Source organism: Vulpes lagopus, chromosome 13 (genome assembly GCF_018345385.1).
Source record: "Vulpes lagopus strain Blue_001 chromosome 13, ASM1834538v1, whole genome shotgun sequence".
NCBI classification, from domain to species: Eukaryota; Metazoa; Chordata; class Mammalia; order Carnivora; family Canidae; genus Vulpes; species Vulpes lagopus.
The window spans coordinates 59,011,756-59,033,756 of record NC_054836.1 but is presented as its reverse complement, the minus strand read 5'-3'; the positions used below and the strand labels follow the sequence as shown (position 1 = coordinate 59,033,756).

Below are 22,001 nucleotides of genomic sequence, written 5' to 3'. Positions count from 1 at the left end.
CACGGCAGCAGCAGCGGCCTCTGCCCTGTGGGGCACCACCCTCAGGGCACCTTTGGCGGTCATGACCAATGGTGTACGTGGACAACAGAGCAGAAGGGGAGGAAATGGTGGCCATGGTATCAAGGAACAAGAGGGTTGCTTTTATGAGCACACAGGATGAGCCCTCGAAGACAGGGGGTATTTGAGGGCATCGTAATGATTAAGAACACGACTGAAATTTAATAGGCAACATTTAATAAAATTTAATGGAATGGATTAAAGATAATTTAATAAATTTGATATTTGTGTTTGTGTGGGATAAAGACGATATTTATTTGGAAGGCATCGGTAAGGCGTAAAGTCCAGCATCTCTTTGAACAATCAGGCACCCGTTCTCCCTGGCCAGTGCACACACCACACCAGCCGTTACCATGTTGAATGTCACTCTGCGTATGCTAACAAGCTCTCCCTCATCCTGCATCACTTTTGAATGTCTCCCTGGACATTGATGTGGGTGAAAAGTTTGATGGTAATTATTTGAACCTAGAGATTGGCTCCATTTTGTTTATTTATTTTTTCTTTATATTTATTTATTTTTAAAGATTTTATTTATTTATGAGAGAGAGAGAGAGAGAGAATGAACAGAAAAAGAGGATCAGAGGGAGAAGGATAAGCAGACTCCCTCCTGAGCAGGGAGCCCCATGTGGGGCTGGATCCCAGGATCCTGGGATCATGACCTGAGCCCAAGGCAGACACTTAACCCACTGAGCCACCCAGGGGCCTCCTCTCCATTTTGTATATAAAATCTAAGCATTTTACCCAGTTTTAAAATACACTGAATTTTGCAAGTCCATGGTGAGGCAAGAGAAGATCATGCTTTATTTGTGAGTTTCTTGAGTTGTTCACCATTTTGGAAAGGCGCATCACCAACAGCGACGTGACCCATGGAATCTTAGTTTCCTTACGATACAACTGCACCAGTCTGAGTTTGTATCTGTCACATTCGTGGTGATTCAAAACATGAGTGGGAGGATTTGACAATTTCACTACACTTTATGGTGTCATTATGCCTAAAATTTACATATTACACTATAAATTGTGATAAAGTCTTTCCTTTTATTTGTCCTTTATACTAAAGTTTGGCCATTACACTGGCTTGTTGAAATTGTGTGTACAGGTCAGTTAGAGATATTTACCTCCCAGACCAACCAGAGGTCAACAAATATATTTGCTATTAAAAAAGAACAGGGGCCCGATAGGAATAAAAAGATGACCCAAAAGTGACTGGCAGCAGGATTTCCAGATGAAGGGGCCTGAAGATAGTGAGTACACGTGGTGGTAAAGAAATATATTCGTGACTATTTTAAGATCCTACTTTTGTCTCCACGCTAGTGAATTCTGGAAAACATGCATCTTACCAAACTAGATAAAAGTAGCAGTTAGTAATCATCAACTAATATTTATGAAAATACTGATTAAAGCAACAATCCTAATACTAAACACTTGTGGGTTGCTCATTCTGTGTGAGGCGTTGTTCTAGGTACTTTAAATGTATTACCTCATCCTATCCTCTTACGAGTCCCAGGAGACAGGGTCATTATCGTCCCTACATTGCAGAGAGAAAACTGAAGCACAGAAAGGTAAGAGACTTGCTCAAGGACACCGGACTGTTAGGTGGCCAAGATCGGATTCACACATATGCAGTCTGGCTCAGTCTGCACCCAGCTACCATCCAACAGCAGATGTGCAATCAGGTCAAAGCAATTACTTGTTCTGAAAACAACATGCAAGAACCATTAATTCCACAGAAATCATATATTTCCCACAAAACATAATTTGGTGCTACTTACACTTATTAATCCATATCCCCCAGATTGGTGTTTATTAACTAGTTTGACGGCACAATCAGGGAATTTAAAAAACCTTCCCATGAAGATCAGAAAAACGGCTTCAAGAATCCAGGACAACTAATTCTTGGCCCTTCAAAGTGGCCCAAGGTGCTTATTCTAATTCCAAAAGCCTAGTCCTGAGCCCAGTGGCTGCACCCACACCTGAATCACCATTAACCCCAACCATATGGCTGCAGTATGAGGTTTGTCATGGTAGATTTTCTACTCTGCCTAAAAAGGTTGTAGATGGTTTGGGGAGCTGAGCCCAGAGTGGGCACATCAGGAAAGAGGTAACAGTGGAGACATCGAGAGGACCCTCCAGAGGGAGTGACAGTAAGTGCTGAGGACCCAAGCTTCTCACTACCCAGGACTGGCAATTTCTATCTGCTACTGAATTCTCTATTAAAAAACTAAAACAAAACAAAACAAACAATTTTTGCCTGTGCAAATTCACATCACATCTGCTTATGTGTAAATATTATGATAAATAAGAAATTGAAAAGGTTATTTTAGTTGATGAAAGAATAATCATCATCATAATAAAATGAGAAAACAAGTTCAATTTCTCATTAGGCCCAGATATTAGCTTTCTTAAATAGCTCCTTTCTTATTTTCTTATAAGACAAGCCTAAAAATACAGTAGAGTGGCTCAAGTGTATGATAAGGGGTATAATATAGTATGTTAGATATAGATCTGCTGCTTTCTCGTTATGTTTCCCAGAGGTTCTTGGTACTTCCATTCCTGTATCTAAAGGAGTCGTGATAGTATTTGTCCCAGAGATGGTTATAGAGACTTAAAGGAACATGTGAGGTGCTTGACAGTGTCTGACATATAGTAAAAACTTAATGTTGCCTCCTGTTCTTATTTTAGGGTAATTTATCTATAAAATAATTCTGTGTCATAAATCAAGAAGCCCCACTATAATTATCTACCAAAAAAACCCGACACTTAACACTTCTTCTCTGATGACTGTCTGTATTCAACCTCTCACTCTAGGTAACACTTGCCTACTTCTTTACATCTCAGAATGTCTCCAAAAAGAACAATATATGTTATTGTGACAGTTCTAGGTCAATGTAGAAAACGGAAAGCCTCATTTAATTTTCCTTTCTAAGTCAATTCATGGACATCCTGAATAATATAGAAATAAAGGCCTTACATGTTACTTTTATAGATTTACAATACGTATTCTTTCATAAAGCATTTTCATGACAAGTCTATGAGAACAGAATGGTCAGTATAATTGTTTCTGTTTTACAGGCCTAGAAACGAGGCACAAATGGACTAAGTACTTCTCCCAGAGTCACACATAACTGTAGTTAGCAGTTGGGTGGGACTAGAATTCAGGTCTTTTCATACCTGGGCCATAGGATTTTTGACTTATGCCTTCACTGGGTGGAAGGTTAGAATTCTTACCAGTAAAAAAAAAAAAAAAAAAAGAATTCTTACCAGTATCTGCTTTCTTACAGATGCTCAGAAATGTGTGAGGCAAAATAGACCTTCAAAAGGCCCTCTCAGTGGATGTCAATGAATTGCCTACTTTTGTCCTTTTCGGAATAAGCTTACCCTTTGATCTGCTACACATTTTCTCATAAAATAATTATCAACATTGGGATTTTACTGCTGCTATGACTGTTTGATGTCATTAATTAAAATGACTTAGAAGAAAAAGAAAATTGCATTATTTTACCAATAGATGGTGCTAAGAGAAGTTTAAAGAAAATGGTCCTCAAAGTCACTGATGTAATGAATCAGGATTTGAAAGAGCTGTACTATATAATAGAGTCTATGCTTCTTTCCCAGACAGAAGCACACCCAACTCATCATCAAAGCATCTTCCAAAACTGCCCCATTCATTCACTTAATTATAGTTCTGCCAAGACATGTATCCTTTCTAATCACAACCTCAACTTCAAATGAAGGCTTCTAAGATTCTATTTAGGAAAATAAATGTATTTGCTGCAACTCTCATTTTGGGTCTTTATCAATATATTTTTCAACAGGATTGTCAGATTGCAAGACATTGGATGCCTGTTAAAATGTCTTGGTCCTAATAAGTTGTATTATTAATTATTATGGTTACAATGGGAAATTCAAGAGACTAGTCATAACAAGAATCCTCTTCCCATGAATAATGTGTTATACAACATACCCTTTATGAGGTTGTGTGCATTACAGTTCATGCATCACTTTACTGGGCTTTTATTTCCTAATGTTGATTAGATCTTGCAAATCGAAAGGAAAGTGCATGGTCCTAGACTTTCATGAAAATGAATGAACAAAGCTATGAGCATGGTAAACTTACTAACAATATTTTTCTTTCATTACAGTTGCCATTTTGTTGTTCAGTAACTCTACCACCAAAAGGAGACTGGGAGAGAGAGATTATTTTGAAGTCCCACACATTATATCCTCCAACACCAAACATACACACACATTCTTCCTTGATAGACTTAATTAATATAAAAATTAAATGTATATGTTAATGTATATTTATATTTATTTATATTCATCTATCTAGACAGGCAGATAAATGAATAGATTTAAAAATGCATAGACAAAGGAATCAAAATTACAATACGGTTCTCCTTTGCTTATTGAGTTTACTCACAGATCAAGTATGTAACTGTCAGGATGAATTTTCACCACTTCAGCAGCTAAATCCTTGAACCTGATTTCGTTCTGCAACCTTCTTAACCCAGCTCCTATAATCCCCAAACAGTGCAGCCCTGATGGCTTAAAAATAAGAAGTTTGGCTACACCTGGTAAGAACTTTTTGGTCTATTTTGAAGCAAGTTATGTTTTTCAAGCATCTTATCAAGACTTTAGATTCACTGCTAATATTTCTGTTACAAGTAGAGTGGCTCACGAAGAGTTGAGGGGGAGAAAGCATCACAATCACTGCTTGGGTGATGTATTTGTTGAGGAAAATGCCAACAAACATAGTATAGTTTGTTTTAGCAGACTACATACCAAGTCATAGGATGTGTGTGCACATGGCAAGATATAACGCTACTGATTGATAAATGCAGGCTGGGATGACAGAGTAACCAAATCAATCAAGTACAAATATAGTTTACTCAGTTTTCATTACATCATGCAAAGAAACCCAGTTTTATTGCTCGAGGTTCTTCACAGCCTAACAGGATGTTTTGGTTTTATTTAGATGCAATGCTACCCATCTATTTTATCATCAAAATAAGTAAGTAGGGGCCTGCCACAGAGATTTAGACAACAAAAGTAAATATCACTCTTTCCACCTCTTCTTTTATGATCCGTTGAAAAATCAAAATTCATAATCAGAATCATACATATCGTAGGTGTGCTATGCAATGTTGCCTCTGTGTGTAACAGTATTTGGCACACGACAACACGCTCCAGGTGACATAAATGGATATATTCCATGGTGGCATGAAGTACAGAGGTTGAAAACCAGTAGAGACCAAACTTGCCCTACTGAAGAGCAGAGGGATCAATCAGCTCCCTCAGCTAGTTGGTCTTTAGCACAACTTCAGAGATGTCAATGAACTGCTAAGTGTTTACTGTAAAAGGGACATGCTGTCCCTTTCAAACTGGCCTAATGCCAAATGTGTAAAGTGTAAAGCCACGAGTGACAGAAGATCAAGAGATAATTTCGGGTCAGTGATCTTGGTCCAGCTTCTCAAAAAGAAGACAACAAAGTGAGTCTCCTAAAGCTCACACTCATCGACATACTCTGGTGCTAATGGCCACCACTGCCCTTCCCTCCCATCTTGCTAGTGGCCAGGCGTGAAGCACTACATATTGACAAGCTTGTTTCTTACTTTTTAAGAAATGCCAAGTGGAAGGAGAAATCTCATAGTCTCCAACCAACAAACTATATACTACACAGCAGATAATCTTTCCCACTTTCAAGGAAATGGAGCTGCTATCATTTTCCAAAAATCTCCATTTGATTTTGGCTGCGACTAGTTAATGTAGAGATTTATGTCTCACAGGCAGGGCTGTGAATTTTACAGTCAGGTCAGACTGTGTAGGTGATTGCGCATTTGTAGGATTCAGCAGTTTCCATGAGGTTTTGACCGGTCGGCAAGGTGTCTCAAATTCTTACCAATAGAATTATTCATTTGGGTTGAATTATGTCCTGTGGGGGGAAGTACATCTGAGAGAGGAAAGCATAGAAGCACTAATTAATTGATTAAGTTATGTGGCTTTGGAGAGCAGAGGCAAGGTCTGAGAACATGTGAGAACTGGGCTTCGAGGCAGGAAATAAGAACTAAGCAGAAAGACCAAGCCACATATGGGCCAGCAGAAGGGCACCTGGGTATCCAATGGACAGTGTTGGGCTCTGGATGCTGAAGAGAGAAAGATAAATATTCTCTAACTTCAAAATGATTTGCAGTGGGGGCAGGGGTGTGGGTTTATTCTGCCTAAAGAACTCAATGGGCTTTATCATAACCAATCAAGTTGTTTTGTCTGTCCAATATCGCTTCCTTCCCTTGGAGATCTGTTCTCCTCTCTCCACATGGTGGAGAGATGGGCTGGTGAAACCAGCTAATCACAGTTCCCTGCCTCCTCCGGCCAGCTCTGGCTGTTATGAGTTGAATTGCGTCCCCTCAAAATTCATATGTTGAAGTCCTAACCCCCAGTACCTCAGAATGGGACCGTATTTGGAAAAGAAGGTCTTTAGAAGGATGATTAAGTTCAAATGAGGTCATTAGGGTAAAGGCAGGAAGAGGAGAGGGCAGTTAAGTGTGTTGAAGGGACAGAGAACAGAGGACCTAGGCTTGGTTGAAGGGATTAAGGGAGACCGGGCAGGAATATAGACTGCCTCAGCCCTTGGGGGCCTTGACTACCATACTGAGGAGCTGGGCAGGGGGGTGGGGAGAAGGACGCTCCAGACTCAGGGTGTCTGTGTGCATATACCACTTGTTAGATGTGTCATCCTGAGAAATGTACCTAATTTCTCTACCCTTGAGTAGAAGTGGAATAATAGTATCTCCTTATGGACACATTGTGAGTACTGAATGAATTAACGTTCATTCTCACGAATGTTTCTACGTGAGAATATATTTTTAAGACCAAACATTGTTAATATACATTTTATAAATGGATATTATATATGCACAGGCAAAACACCGGGATCCCTGGGTGGCGCAGCGGTTTGGCGTCTGCCTTTGGCCCAGGGCGCGATCCTGGAGACCCGGGATCGAATCCCACGTCGGGCTCCCGGTGCATGGAGCCTGCTTCTCCCTCTGCCTATGTCTCTGCTTCTCTCTCTCTCTCTCTGTGACTATCATAAATAAAATAAAATAAAAAACATTTAATAATATAAAGTAGATTATGTATAGCATGTACAGGGGTCACTCTTATTTTTAACTCAACAATATAAACACTTTTTTGTGCCAATAAATGTGAATTTCCATCATTTTTAATGTTTTCCACCGATAAATATCCCGTAATCTGTTCATACTTCAAGTGATTATGACTCTAGTATGTAAAAACTACACATTAATAGGGAAGGTATGAAAAATTATGTAATTACACTACATTTACATTTTTCTCTCTCTGTTTATCTGTATTTTCTAATTTTTTTCATAATGAATGTATGTAGGCATAATGAAAGGGAAAGGTAAAAGGAATCTTAAAAATGCATGTTTGATCATTCCAAAATTTTTATTTCTGCTTTCATTAACTTCCCTCTCATAGGCTGGCCAAAAAAACCTGCATAAGATATAGGAAGGAAAGAGAAGAACATTTCTAACTTTCATACTTGGACAAAGAGAATTGTGACAGTATTTTCCACCCCCACTGACTGTTCTTAACTATCTCTGTTCTAAAGTTCCTTATCTGAAGTCATGACTCCAGACTGAACTCTCACTGGGGTCAGGTAGGTGTCAAGCAAGTTGCATCTAGCCCCGCCCCCACCAGGGGATGATAAAACAAGAAAGAAAGGATGAAGAGAGTAGGATCCTGCCCATGATTGATCAAAGCAGTTCCATTTCTCTGTTAAATAGGGTTTCTGAGATTTTTGTAAGATGTAGGGTTTAAAAAAGAAAAGTAATCCCCCTAACATTCACTGCAATGTAGATCAATGCTCTTTCTTTCTGATTTAGGTTTTCTGGCCATATCTCAGACACCCTCACTTGCACAGGATCCACCAAGAAAAGTGCTGAGGCACAATAGTCAGCCAGAAGTATAGGATTTCCTCTGCTCTGAATGTAGAACCAATAAGATGAAGAAAACTGCCCAGAGAGCTAAGCTCTAAGACGTACTAAAACATTACTGAGTAGGAAAGAGAGAGTTCTCATTACTGTCTTCCTACTCCATCCTTCTAGTAGTCAGCACTTAGCTTACTAAAGAATTTTTTTTCACTTTAAACTTTTTAATATTTCATACAGCAATTATGGTGCATTCAGGAACCCAACCCCCAAACCCCACTAGGGGGGCCCCCCACTACAGCCCCCCAACCCCATTTGAGGGCCCCAGGTTTAGAGTGGAGGAAAGGGAGGTAACCACCCATCTGGGACTGACCCCAGAGACTGTCTCTGCCCTGCCTCACCTTCCCCAGGGGTTAGGGGATAAGGTCTGGGCACAGATCCCCATGCCCCCCTCTGCCCCTGCTTGTGCACACTATGGCTCCTTGAAGAGTTGGTCAGTTCCTGGCAGGGTCCCTACTTAACAGCACTGAGTTGGACAGGGGCAAGAGGGTTGGGCTAAGGAGACCCTGAAAAGGAAGGAGGCCCCAGTTATGGGACTGCAGGAGGGAAAGAGTAGGGGGCCCCCCATCTCATCCACTGAAGAATGGTGAACAAAAATTTAAAGACCTTTGCGTTGAAATGGTAGAACAATCAGAGCTTACCTACGGGAAGTACATGTCCATGCCTGGCCTGCATGAATGGTCAATCAACTGTGCAAGAAAGTGTTAAGCTTGTCCTTTTAGAAAACAATGGGGTGATGAGTCTTTTGGCTACAATGGTCATTACCATCTTTCTGCCTCGTGTATCTGTGATAGTATAACTGTTCTCTAGTTCTTTCGTAAGAGCAACTATTTCATTACTTAAAATGGGCAGTTTTATCTTGGAGGACTGTGACAGTATTTTCAAATTTGCCTGCCCCTCTCCTTTCCCCCAGGTATCAACTCAATATCGAGCTCCTAAAGGGTAAAGGGATAAATCCATCCAAGCTTTGCCAAGACCCCCTGATGCTGGGCAGGGCTCTCCTTTTACAACCCTGATCCCCTCTATTATCATCCTCTCTGGTCTTTTGTTCACAAATACTAGAGCGGCTGTTCTAAACCAGGAACCACGTCCAAGGCATGGACCTTGAAAAGTGAAAAATAAGGTCCTATTCTCAGGAGGACTCAGTCCTTGTGGGAAAGCAAACACATCCAAATACAGCCAAGAGACCATGTGACTTGGCTATAACGGCAGTTGTCACATGGTAAACTAGGAACACAGAGGAAAGAAAGCGTAAATCTCAAAAAACTGGCTTCACTTGGAACTACTTTTCAGTAACAAAATACACAAAAACGGTCCTAGTAATTATTTCTGGGTGGTGAAGTCGGGATATTTATTTTCTTCATTTTAAAGACAATATACTCAACTTGGAAGGAATGTGTCCTTGTCTCACCACTTGACTTTTCTGGGACCTACAGCAGAATGACGGATTAAGCTCCATTCCTGGTCTCTAACTTACTTAGCCCCACTGATGGCTGGCTAAAACTGCAGCAGACATTCCTTCACAAACCCCATCCAAACCATCAGCACATCCGGCTGGCTCTTCTTTTGAAATACATCCTGACCAAGGAGGGAGAGGGTCTTCTCTACCTACAGAGAACTGAACAGAACATTAAGAATGACAATTTACTTCCATCGGCCTTAGAAGGCATGGAAATTCCTCCCATATCTATAATGCAAGTGTTAGGACTAGTTCTTAAAGTTTTTTTGTTTGTGTTTTTGTAAGTATTCTAGAGAGAAATTAGGACAGGCTGCTTCAGGGGCCACTAGCCAGCTGTGGTGGTGGTGGTGGTGGTGGTTGAGCTGACGACTGCAAAACAGTATAATTTTTTTTCCCCATTTTAGCAAGTGAGGAAGACATCTTCAGAACAAAAAAATCCCCAGAAAATTCAGATGATTTTCTCCAGTGTTTGTTGTGTAGAAGTAGCGATGTCAGGTTGTAGGATTTTTCTGTAATTGGTGGCTTAAAGGCTGGTGTGGAATAAAAATACAAATGTTGCAAGTGCTTGTAGGGAAAGATTTCAAGAGGCAGACTAAGCAGTCCAGGTTTGCTAAGAAAGGAACTCTGACCAAAACTGGCTGATGGAAAAAGTAGAAGAACGGAGAGTACTAGAAGTGTCATTTGAGGTTCCAGCTCCGAAACTGAAGAAGTGAAAATGCCAGAAAGACTGATTATGCAGTCATGGATTAGTAAGCTTCCACAGATGGGGTAGTGCTGTGTGGTGCAAGCAACCAAGCAGGGCTACCAAAGCTGGATGCCAAAGTTGATGAGAATTGAAGGTCAAGGATTCGATGACATCAAAGAGCCATGAGGTTAGGAGGATGAAAGGTCATCCATATGGACATCAAAACTGATAGGATGGATGGCAAATTTCAAGTGGAGAGGAAGAAGTTAACCTGGGTGACCATTTCCTTATGGACTATGCTGAATGGTCAGGATGTCCCTGGATGATAGTAAGAAGGAGTAGAGAAGAGATCAAGACGATCCACCTCAACTCCAGAGATTAAAGTTATAGCAGAAAAACCCAACATCAATGTTCTCAAGGGTTAGCAAAGTTATTGTTTTGTGGGGGGAATGGAAGTTGGAGTTACCAAGGGTTTAGGAAAATGCAAACATGTGCTGAGGGGAAGGAGGACGGAGAAGTATAGGGATAAGGAGGTAAGGGAAGGACCACTGGGTGGGATCTGAATCTCAGTGGTCACTGAACTGTACAGGGATGAGAAACATGAGGAAATCTTCCCTACGTTTGTAGCACTGCAACATTGCTGAGGTGCATCTGGGTGGTGCCATGTGGTACTGCCTTGTACTTTCCCACGTCTTCGCCTCCTCTTCTCTTCATGGAGACCAAATGGCTTATGTTACAGAGCCTATAAAGTTGACGACAGGCCAAATCTGAAAATGTGTAAGTTATCTGACCTGTCAAGCTTCTGAATTTGCTATGAGTTTATTTGAGTCACATCCCAGGTCCCTGACAACATGTGGGTGTGTGACTTCTGTTCTGGGTAAAATCTAGATCTATCTAGATCCTAATCTTTGGATCAAGTCAGAGCATCAGAGAGCTAGTTACCCGGGCCTCACGGTTTAGTCCCTAGACAGGCAGCTGTGAGGAGGGCTAATGGACTTTCATAAATAAAAGAGATGGAGAAAGATAACTCTGGCTGGAGTCTCAGTAGTGGAGAGGGTTTTTTTAGGGCAAGAAAGGAAGGAGGAAGGGCACGAGAGAATGTTGGCTTGAACCAGACTGGTTCACAGTGGGGATAGAGAAACTAGATGGATCCAAGTAGCTTTGGAAGTGGACGGCTTGGTGATGAACTGAATGGGAATCTGAATGCACTTCCAGAAATTCTACCAATTAGAAATTCACTGGGTTCGCAAGCTTCTTTTATAAAAATGCAAATACATCTAAGAGGCTTATGACTGGGGTGAGGGTGTAATTTAGTCTGAATTAGTTCCATCAGCTTACTTTCTGCTATCACCTAGCAGAAAGTCGGTCATACTAAAGAGGTGGGCTTTACTTGGGGAAAGAATGTTTTGCATGAAGGATATAATCGTGTGTGGGACAAGAGGTGGAAGCCTCTGGAAAAACAGAAACATGGAGGAACACACAGGAGACACAGAGAGGCGATAGCAGCATTTGAGAGGACAAAGAACAAGCAAGCTGGCCTCCTCTGAACACTTGCCTGATTGCCTCGTAGAGGCCGGTCCCCAGTCTTTAACAGTGGGAATGGTCCCATTTCTTGAAGACTTATTTTAAGGAGAACATCCCTCCAGGTTATAGCAGAGGGGAGGAAAAAAATGAAAGCAACAAAAACCCTCAGATGGTGTTAAGCGTTGGGAATTTCCATGTTGCTTTGTTTAAATCCAAGCTAGGCTACCCAATTCCCTGCCAATATTTCGCTAACATCATCTGACAAATAGGAAGTTTTAGACCTGGGATGTTAAAAACAATCGCCAGTGCCACATGAGATAATTAACTATTATTGATCAATGCTTAAAAATAATTTCAATTATGTTATTTTGAAGATACTTTTTATACTTGGTAGTAAACATCTATAATATTTTAAAGTCCAGTCTTCTTCAGATACAACAAAAGATTAATTTTTTTTATTGTTTTCCTTTTTCTTCGCGTACCCACATGTTATTATAAAAATGAGGACATAGATCCTGAAACATTCAAAATGCTACCTTTGCATCAAGTTCTGCATACATTTCCAGCTTCACATGAAACCTAATGCTTGGAGCTAAGATAACACTACTGGGAAGAATGAGTAATGCCCCAAAATTTGGCACACTTCTAACCAAGGCTTGTTGGTTGATGCTACTGCATATAAAAGAACAAAAACAACTCACAACCCAAGTAAAACCACTCTCTGATATTTTGTTTTTGTATTTATATTTGAAATATGAGAAAGAAATCCTTTTTATCTAAAAAAACAAACTTACTAAAAAGCAACAACAACAAAATAAACACTAGCCAGAATTTTGGACCAACTAAAGTCATGAAACTTTTTTTTTTTTTTTCCAAAAAGCAAAGCATTAAATGGCAAGGTAAAAATAAACCTCTGTGCTAGCCAGTAAAAATTCCATGGATTTATGCCTTTCCATGTGAGTCACAAGTCTAATGGCAGGTACATCCAGTCTGGCTATGGAACGGAACAGACTGTGTTCGTCTTACACGCTGTCTTCAAACACTCCTCCACCCCTGGCCCGATCACTGTCCTGCTGCAGCAGCAGGATCCCAGCCCTTTAGCAGTATGATGGGCCCTCGTCTCTCAGCATTCCTGTCTCTACCTTAAGATAAAGCCTGGGACAGCATGTCTGCATGAAAAAAGAAAAAAAAAAAGGCACAGTGGAATCATGTCCTCTCAACATCATCAGTCCTTGCCAAACGTTGTATTTTTATAGACAAGAAAACTGAAGCACAAGTGGGCTTTGGATCTTGCTCGGAGTGGTCACTGGCTGGTTCAGCGTCAGGGCTGGCGTTTGTCGGGTGCTCTTCTCTGAAACTGTTGGGAGGCACTTCTCCGTGCATCTTTCACATTTCTACACGTTTTGCAAACAGAGGCACTGACAGTCTTTGTTCGAAACTATCTTTTCAAAGATATTTATATGGCAAATAGCCTTGAAAAATAGAGCTGGTGTCTCATTCTGGAGCAACGAGAAGATTTCGTCCCGTATAACAAAAATAATGTCTCTCTCTAGAGCAAAGGGCGGGCATGCCCACTGCCCATTATAAAACATCCCAACCCCCTAAGCTCAGAGCTCCTCTACGGAAACACAAACCGCAAGTATACGAGCGTCCCCTAGGCCGCTTCACACCACCCTGTGGGAACCGGGAATCCCTGAACCAGCGCAAATGCTGGTGGTCCCCCTGCTGCGGGGGCTGTAAATAGTAAAGTCGTTTGTCTCTGACCCAGGAGTCTCATGTCTTCCGCCAGTGCCCAGGAAAGCAGTGGCAGGCTGACTTGTGAGCTTGGAAATAGGGTGAAATCTCAGACCCTTCATAGTTTTTGCCGGAAATATAAAAAAATCATAGTGATGATCACATAAAGAGAAAAGGATTAAATACTGTGAGGTCCAGTGCTTGATTTTTCGCATCTAGGAGGATCCATTTACCATTGTTTGAGCATTATGTGTTAGGTATGATATATAAAGTGCTTTATTCTTCCACTCCACACACACACACACACAGAGATAGGATCTACTATGTTTTTAAAATTAAATTTATGAAATGAGTTTCATCATCCTCACTTTATGGTTTAAAAAAGCAAACAGAAAAACCAACAACCTCTGAATCACAGATCTAATAGGAGGCAGAGATAAAAAAATCTCTGGTTTCAATAATTTGTGTTTTTTCTACTTCCAAATGAAACACAGCCTAAAATACCAGAGGCCATGTTGACTTTAAATAAAATGGCTAAATTATAAGGTAGTTTGCTTAGTTTTACTATCTTACCTCTTTAGTATATATTTAGGCACCGACATGCTGGTACCTAATCTGTATTCAATATTGAATAGTTGCTATTCACAAATAGAATGTATTTAAACTTGTGAATACTGAGTTTATACCACATAGTATATATTCTAGGCAACAGTCTACAACAAAAGCTATTGTTTACAAAGTTTAAATCAGAAAATAATGCCGTGGCGTTACATGCTGTCCTTTAAAGCTACACATCTAAGAAAATTATCTTTAGCTAAAGAGGAATAACATGATAGAAGAAATAATTTTATTTAAGAGGCTGTATATTCCACAAAATTATCCTGTCAGTCACAGGGCTAAACAGAAAATTAAAACACTAGACAGAGTGGTGAAAGGATGACCTATGTCTAGAGCCTATACATGTTCTTGGGGAAAAAATATTTAAAGCAAAAGAAGACAGTTAAAAACTTCCTGATTGTATGTGAGCAGAATATAAAATAGGAACTTATGTGAGAGGTCTCTGAGGAGCATTTTTAAAGTGATAATCCAGGGGAACCTGGGTGGCACGGCTGGTTAGGCAGCCAGCTCTTGGTTTGGGCTCAGGTAGGGATCTCAGGGTGGCTAGGTCAAGCCCCAGGTCAGATCAGGCTCCACGCTCAGCCCAGAGTCTGTTTGGATTTCTCTCTCTCTCTTCCTGCTCCCTCTCTCTCTTAAAAAAAAATCTTTTAAAAAAAGTGATAATCCATTTCTGGATATAAATGAGCTTTTATTCCTATGAGTCTACACGTCTGCTAACTCTAATGCTAAAGAAACGAAATGTTTTGAATCCATCATTTTGAAATGTAAGTAGCAATAAAAAATATGCAGGTTCCATCCAAAATGTAAACAAATCTTTTTTTCAAATTGCCTAAAGTATTCTTAGATACCTATTAATAATATATTAATGGCAATGATTATTTTACTCGGATCTCACAAAAACACACTTTTTTTATAAAGTAAAAAAACAAACAAAAAACAAAACAAAACAAAACCTAGCCAGCTGAAGTTTACAGAAACAAAAACAAAACAAAACTTAGGGATTATGGAGTCAAGTTACACCTGCCATATAAAAACATTAACTGTAGAACCAAGGTTACACAGCTATTTTTTTTTAAGATTTATTTTTTTATTTACTTGTGATAGACACAGAGAGAGAGAGAGGCAGAGACACAGGAGGAGGGAGAAGCAAGCTCCATGCCAGGAGCCCGACCTGGGACTTGATCCGGGGACTCCAGATCACGCCCTGACCAAAGGCAGGCGCTAAACCTCCAAGCCACCCAGGGATCCCCTACACAGCTATTTTTTATCTTAGATGAATACCTTAGGTTGAAAGCTGAGTTGTTGATTCATTTTTATTTTATTTTAATCCTTGATAAATGGCAGTAGTCTTCACAGTGGGACATCCCAAGGTGGTGTATGTTTTGTGTGGAAGCTGAAAACCCATGGAAAACCCCATGGGGTATCTTGATCCCACTAGGGCACAAATTAAATTTTTAAAAACAGAATTGAAGCTCTCCAGATCTAAATTGTAATTATATAGTGAAATACTTTCTAGGGGCATAAGCTGTTTAACATTAAATGGATTTTAACCAAGAAATTTGAGGAATCTTTCACTGATGGCTTTTAGAGTAAGCTATAATTTGATCTATGAAGACTCACAGACCACGATTTTTTTTTTCACCTTGGGAATCGATGAGAAAATGAGATGTTAATTTTTGTCCCAAATTTCTAATGTCAAGACATGGAAGTTACTCATTCAGTATCCTATCTGAAACATACAAAATTTTTTGAGGGAATTTTTTAAGCAGAAGCAAATTTGTTAATATCAGAATTACCTAGTCATGAAAAAATTTTTTTCTAAACCTTGTTTTAAGTAATTAAGGAGTATTTTAGTAAGTATAATAACTGCTTATAAAATAAAACAGCAACTATTTTAAAGACAAATGCAAAGGAAAAAGGGAATATTCACCTAGAAAGTTAGGGTTCAAAAGTAAAAGAAAGAATACCAATATTATGCTTGTATTCCTTTTATCAGGGTCTCCCCATGGGCAAAACCTTGTGGATTCTGAAAGATTTGTAATTGTGGAATGATAGACGAAGGAGCTAAATATGCAGGTCTGAGATCTCATTATTCCGTATCTGGTGAAGCGGCCTACATATCTTACATGTTTATGCATAAGGAAGCAAACTAAAGATTACCTGGAAATCTCCTAATTATTTGACATAATCCTTCTTTTCTGCAAAGCTGATGCTGTATTTCTGGTAATATGTTTACCTGAAAGGAATGAGAAAGATTCTAGTGAGTTAGGCATTCATAAATGCTAAAGCACAGGAAATGCAAAAACCCACAGAGTTATAGTTATGAACTATTGTCTACCCCGTCCACACCCTACCTTCAAATCTCTGCAAGTCAACGTTCAAATCCAGAATAATAAAGTGGTTTCTTTGATAATATAAAACAAAAACTTGCCCTTAGAAATCTTTAAAATATTTGGGAACACTTCTGAAAACCTTGATATATTTCAAAGCCACGATACGTGCTAAAACTAAAAGGAAATACTAATGTCCTTATGGCAAATAGAGTGACACAAATGACTTGACAGTGGCCAAGTTTGCTTTTTTCAGAAAATGGCACTAAACACACCTCAGAGTCAACCAAACTCTGAAGATCCAAAAGTCCTCAGTGACTTGAATCACAGACATTTAGTGGAAATTCAGTGCTAATCCTGTTTCAAACTTTTATAGACTTCACTTCACATTGAAGGGCATGATTGCTTCCAGATATAAAATCCAGTCACCGCAAAACTGTATTCTCACAAAAATTTGTTCATAGAAAGCTTCATAGAAGTTATCATAAATTCAAATATATGTTTTACCTTATAAAGAAAAGAGACACAAACAAGCTCAATTCTCTCCTTCTCTTCTGAATTTACAGACTAATCATCGAGCTGTTTTCAACTAAATTCCGAGAAAAACGCTCCAAATGGCAAAGCCTTGTTACAACCAACAGAAAGAGATCGCGGTAAATTAGTTAGAAAATCAGATTCACTTTTGAGAAATTGGTGATTGCTTTTAAATTAACTCACTTTAAGCTTATCAAGTATTGTAGTTTCTTCACTGTGTCCTACTGACGAGTCCTATTAGGAAAGAACCTAGCTGCACTTGAAGAGAGAACCGGAAACACGGGTTACACTTCCACCGAGGACATTTAACAGAATCGTAACCCTGAGCACGTCACTTTGCTTCTCCTTGTAGAGCTTTTGGTCTCTGAGTTTCCCTGCTTCTGTAAGGTTTTTATCGATTCAGTAATTCAATCATCAGTGGTAGTTTTTTTTTCAAAACAATCCACTTAAAATGCTTTGAAACAACATGTTGATTAAACATTCTCCAACCCTTGTTCACTCCACTCATTTAGTTGGCAAACAGTCAACTTTCAGCCCACGTTGTGAATGAATGAAGCGGGGGCTTGAGCAGAACCAGCTCCTGTGAATCTGTGTGAGCCACATGTTAAACGCTCAAGGTTGAAGGTCTCCAAAGATACCAGAGTCCGAGGCACATTCCTCTGGCCCTGGGAGTGCAAAGGCTGTAAGTATGGTACACGTTAGACTTTTAAGGGGTCTACATTTCTCAAATGCAAACATGAGAAAGTTCAGAGACTAAAAGTAGAAAACAAAGAATTTTCAGAAGGTCCTTAAGTTTACAATTCAGACTTCCTAAGAATGGCTGGAGGGAAGAGAGGATATGGCAAAAGTATAGAGAAACTACAATAAAGGCTTTTTTTTTTTCAAAAGGATAATATACAAAGACTCTTTCTAAATTAGATTGTTGGGACGCCTGGGTGGCTTAGCAGTTAAAGCATCTGCCTTTGGCTCAGGTCTTGATCCTAGAGTCCCGGGATCGAGTCCCACGTCGGGCTCCCTGCATGGAGCCTGCTTCTCCCTCTGCCTGTGTCTCTGCCTCTCTCTCTCTGTGTCTCTCATGAATAAATAAATAAAATCTTTTTTAAAATCTTTTAAAAAAATAAGTAAATTATATTGTCAAAAGCTTTAAAAGTCAATAAACCTGAACCATTTCCTCTTTCACCAGGCAAAATCACTCAGTTGCTACGGACTACGTAGAAACTTTAATAGAAGGACTCAGAAAGAAGAGTAGCATGAGGGATAAATTTATTTCTTTATCATTAAAGGCTATGTGGTGATGAGGTCCAGTTTAAACCTTCCTCCTGCTTTTTGAAGAGTTCAGAGCCAATGTGCTGTTACAGCAGGTGCTTAGAGCATCCTGGATGAGCTGTCTCATCCTAGACAAAGGAATGGAAGAGGCCAGGCCAAATGAATAATCGTGACTTAACTCATGGGACAGAGGACCTTGTAAAGGTGCTGCAAAGATAGAGTACAGCTTGCACAGATTTCAGCAGAAGTGTCGGTCACTGTATCTCATTGGAGAGGTGACTTTCTATATGAGACCTGAGGTCAGAAGAAAAAACTGACTCAGAATCAGAAAGCAGAGCCAAGCCAAGGGAAGCAACTGCTCTCAGGCTTCCGCCTTCCGCTTTTCCATCCCCCACTCAGTGACCTCTTCCCCTGTTCCTTCCTCCAAAGCACATCTTTGGAATTCACAGAGTCTCCGCAGATGACATAACCAAGGTGACACGTGACACAAGAAATATCATTTCCATTCTACTCTGTAACAGAGCACCAGACTAAGCAGTTCAACTGAATAACTTGGCACAAAGAAACATATTCAAGGGCTGTGGGTCATACAGCCATAGCAAGTCAGCTATATTACGTGTATTTTCCATCTATTCTCATCATTAAACCTAATAAAGCTCTTCTGTAACCTAATATAAGATAACATTATTGCTTTTTACTCTTATTTTTGTGTACATCATAAAATATATGAGATTTGCATCATTATCAAAAGGAACGTATTCAAAGAAGTTTTCAGGTAGTTTTAAGGTTCACAGCAAAATTGAGCAGAAGGTACAAAGATTTCCCACATACCCATTGCCCCTACACATGCACAGCCTCCCCTATAAACAACCCCCTCAGAGTGGTACTTTTTTTATACCTAAAGAATCTACATCGACACATCATTATCACCCAAATAATTATTTTCAATATATTATGATTTCATATTGGGTTTGAACAGTTTACATACACATATGCAAATGTGTATATTTTATAGAAGCTGCTGTTTTTCTTTTTTTTCTTCTTTTTTTGAAGCTGCTGTTTTTCTTGGCATAAAACCTTTTATATCTTTGAAAAGATTAGAATGCGTATGAAAAATGATAATGATGGTGGAGCCCTGGGTTATTTCTGAGATCAAATTGAGAAAAAGGAAATGTACGTTTAGACAGATTTTAATCCCAGGGCACCTGGGTGGCTCAGTCGATTGTCTGCCTTCGGCTCAGGTCATGATCCCAGGGCCTTCGGATCAAGCCCCCGCATCGGGCTCTCTGCTCAGCGAGGGCCTGCTTCCCCTCTGTCTGCAGTTCTATCTACTTTTCTCTCTCTCTCTCTGTGTGTCAAATAAACAGATAAAAATCTTAAAATAAGAGAGGGCAGCTCAGCTTTGAAAAAAAAAAAAAAAGGAAGAAAGAAAGATTTCAGTCCCCACATACCTTCCACAATCCTAACCTGTGGGTCGTCTACATCTAAATTGTTCCTATTACATATTATCAGAAGCAAAAGTAAAACATCCTTCTTATTTTGAGATGTAGTTCATTAATAAGAACAACAGTATATAATCTTAAACATTTAGAAAGTGTTGGTAAACGAAAAGTGATATTACTGTAATACCAATAACTCATTAAGGAGAGTAGATGTTGGAGTTTGGACTACTTATAAAGTGTAAGAAGGCACTCGGGAAAAAATTGGGAGGGCTCACGCAAAGTGACACACACTTCACAGTGTATCTTAAGGGACTTCTCCTTTTTTTCATTAGATTGGTACACACATTCTAGTCTTTACTTTATCAAAACTCGGGTGTTCTCCAAAAGCTGTTCAGTATCCTCCACCAGGACGAGAATTAATGACAAGAAGAGTCATTATCTCCTTGTCTCTCCCGTGCAATTATCATTCCATCAAATTCACCTGAAAATGTGCTCAAATGCTTTATAATAAGAGCCATTTCAGTGGTTCTCAGTGCTCCAAGTACTAAAAACAGCATCCTGGTTTGAGGGACTGCTAATCCTACAAACATTTAGAGCTAGAAATGAATCCCTCTGCTCTTGAAACATTAGAGCCTTTCTGTTAAAGGTGAAATAGAGCCCCAGTTACTAAACTTAGTGTTACCCCAAATAGTGGACCTCACTTCACTTTCAGCATCACAGGGACCAACAGTTTTAAAATCATGTTCCTCTCCTTCTGACTAGAGAGACTCCAGGCCATTCATTTTTTCATAACAAATCTTAAGATCACTTTCGTTAAGTGCTTAAATTCCAAAGCTCTGATGGGAGGAGTAACCCTAATTTGAGCAGGAGCCCTTTCTTTGTTCATCTCAGAATCCCCAACAAATTGGAAGCAACTTCTGTTTTGAATATTTATGTTGACATAAATAAGTCATGGTTCATAAAGCTTCAAATTATTCATGCTCCAACGTGACAGTTATCTAATATGAAGCATTTAGAACTAATGCATTCTTTAAGAGTATTCATTAGCATAGTCTGTAAATGCAGTCGGTCCTAAATATTTATCCAGAGAGGTTTATAGTGATGTGGTTAGGAAAACAAAATTTGAAGCCAAACTGCCCGAGTTTGAATCCTGGTTGCTTCATTTATTAGCAATGAGGACTCGGGCAATTCTCTGAATTTTTCTGCACGTCAATCTCCTCGTAGGTAAAGAATGGGCATAAATAAACATGTGAGGCCGAGAGTGATGCGTGGCACCAACAGGAGGCCTTGGCAAGAGATCGATGGGTAGGAGTAAAGAGAGCACTTAGCTCCCTGGCTTCCTCTCTGCAGGGCTATGATTTGGCAATGGCAACCCCAACCCCCGCTCCTTTGCAGCCCCTTCTCAGTGAGGCCTCTTTCCTGGCCTCAGTTCTCATCAAGCTCTACAGACCACTCCTTCCACATACCCGTCCTCGGACCAAGGGTAGTGAAATCTTACGAGGCTGCTGATCTCTGGTGCCTCTAATCCTTTTCTCCCCCTAATTTTTAAAATTAGATTGTCCCTAATCTCATTTCTCTTATTTTGTCAGAACCGCAATAAAAACCTCCTTCACTGGTTTCTCTTCAGTTAAATCTTTTCAAATACGGCAGTGAAACGCCGGGACACCTGCACCCCGATGTTCACAGCAGCAATGTCCACAATAGCCACACTGTGGGTGGAGCCTCGGTGTCCATCAACAGATGATGGATAGAGAAGCTGTGGTCTGTGTATACAGTGGGATATTCCTCAGCCATTAGGAACGACAAACACCCACCATGTGCTTCGACGTGGATGGACCTGGAGGGTATGATGCTGAGTGAAGTAAGTCAATCGGAGAAGGACAAACATTATATGGTCTCATTCATTTGGGGGATATTAAAAATAATGAAAGGGAATAAAGAGGAAGGAGAAAAAATGAGTGGGAAATATCAGGGAGGAGACAGAACCTGAGAGGCTCCTAACTCCGGGAAACAAACTAGGGGGGGTAGAAGGGGATGTGGGTGGGGGGTGGGGGTGAGTGGGTGACGGGCACTGAGGGGGGCACTTGATGGGATGAGCACTGGGTGTTATTCTATATGTCAGCAAATTGAGCATCAATAAAAAAATAAATTTATTAAATAAATAAATAAATAAAGTTCCTTCCAATAAACATACATTTTTCAAACCAAATATATATATGGCATTTGTCTCCTGCCTGGAGGTTGACTGATATTCACAGAGAAGACCGTAGACTTTATCTCACGGTTGGTGTAAAGCCATTCAAAGGTCAAGTGCACGAGCAACCGGGTTAGTTCAGCACT

The 22,001-nt window shown here is 39.9% G+C and overlaps 1 protein-coding gene across 2 annotated transcripts in view; it reads right to left on the bottom strand.

Moving 5' to 3' along the window:
* Positions 1-22,001, bottom strand: part of CPED1 (cadherin like and PC-esterase domain containing 1) — a 263,284-nt gene that overhangs the window by 185,197 nt on the left and 56,086 nt on the right. For both annotated transcript variants that reach the window (XM_041727811.1, XM_041727812.1), the window contains one exon: positions 16,250-16,325. In XM_041727811.1, coding sequence (XP_041583745.1) covers positions 16,250-16,325 — 76 coding nt within the window. The remainder of the gene's footprint in view (positions 1-16,249; positions 16,326-22,001) is intronic.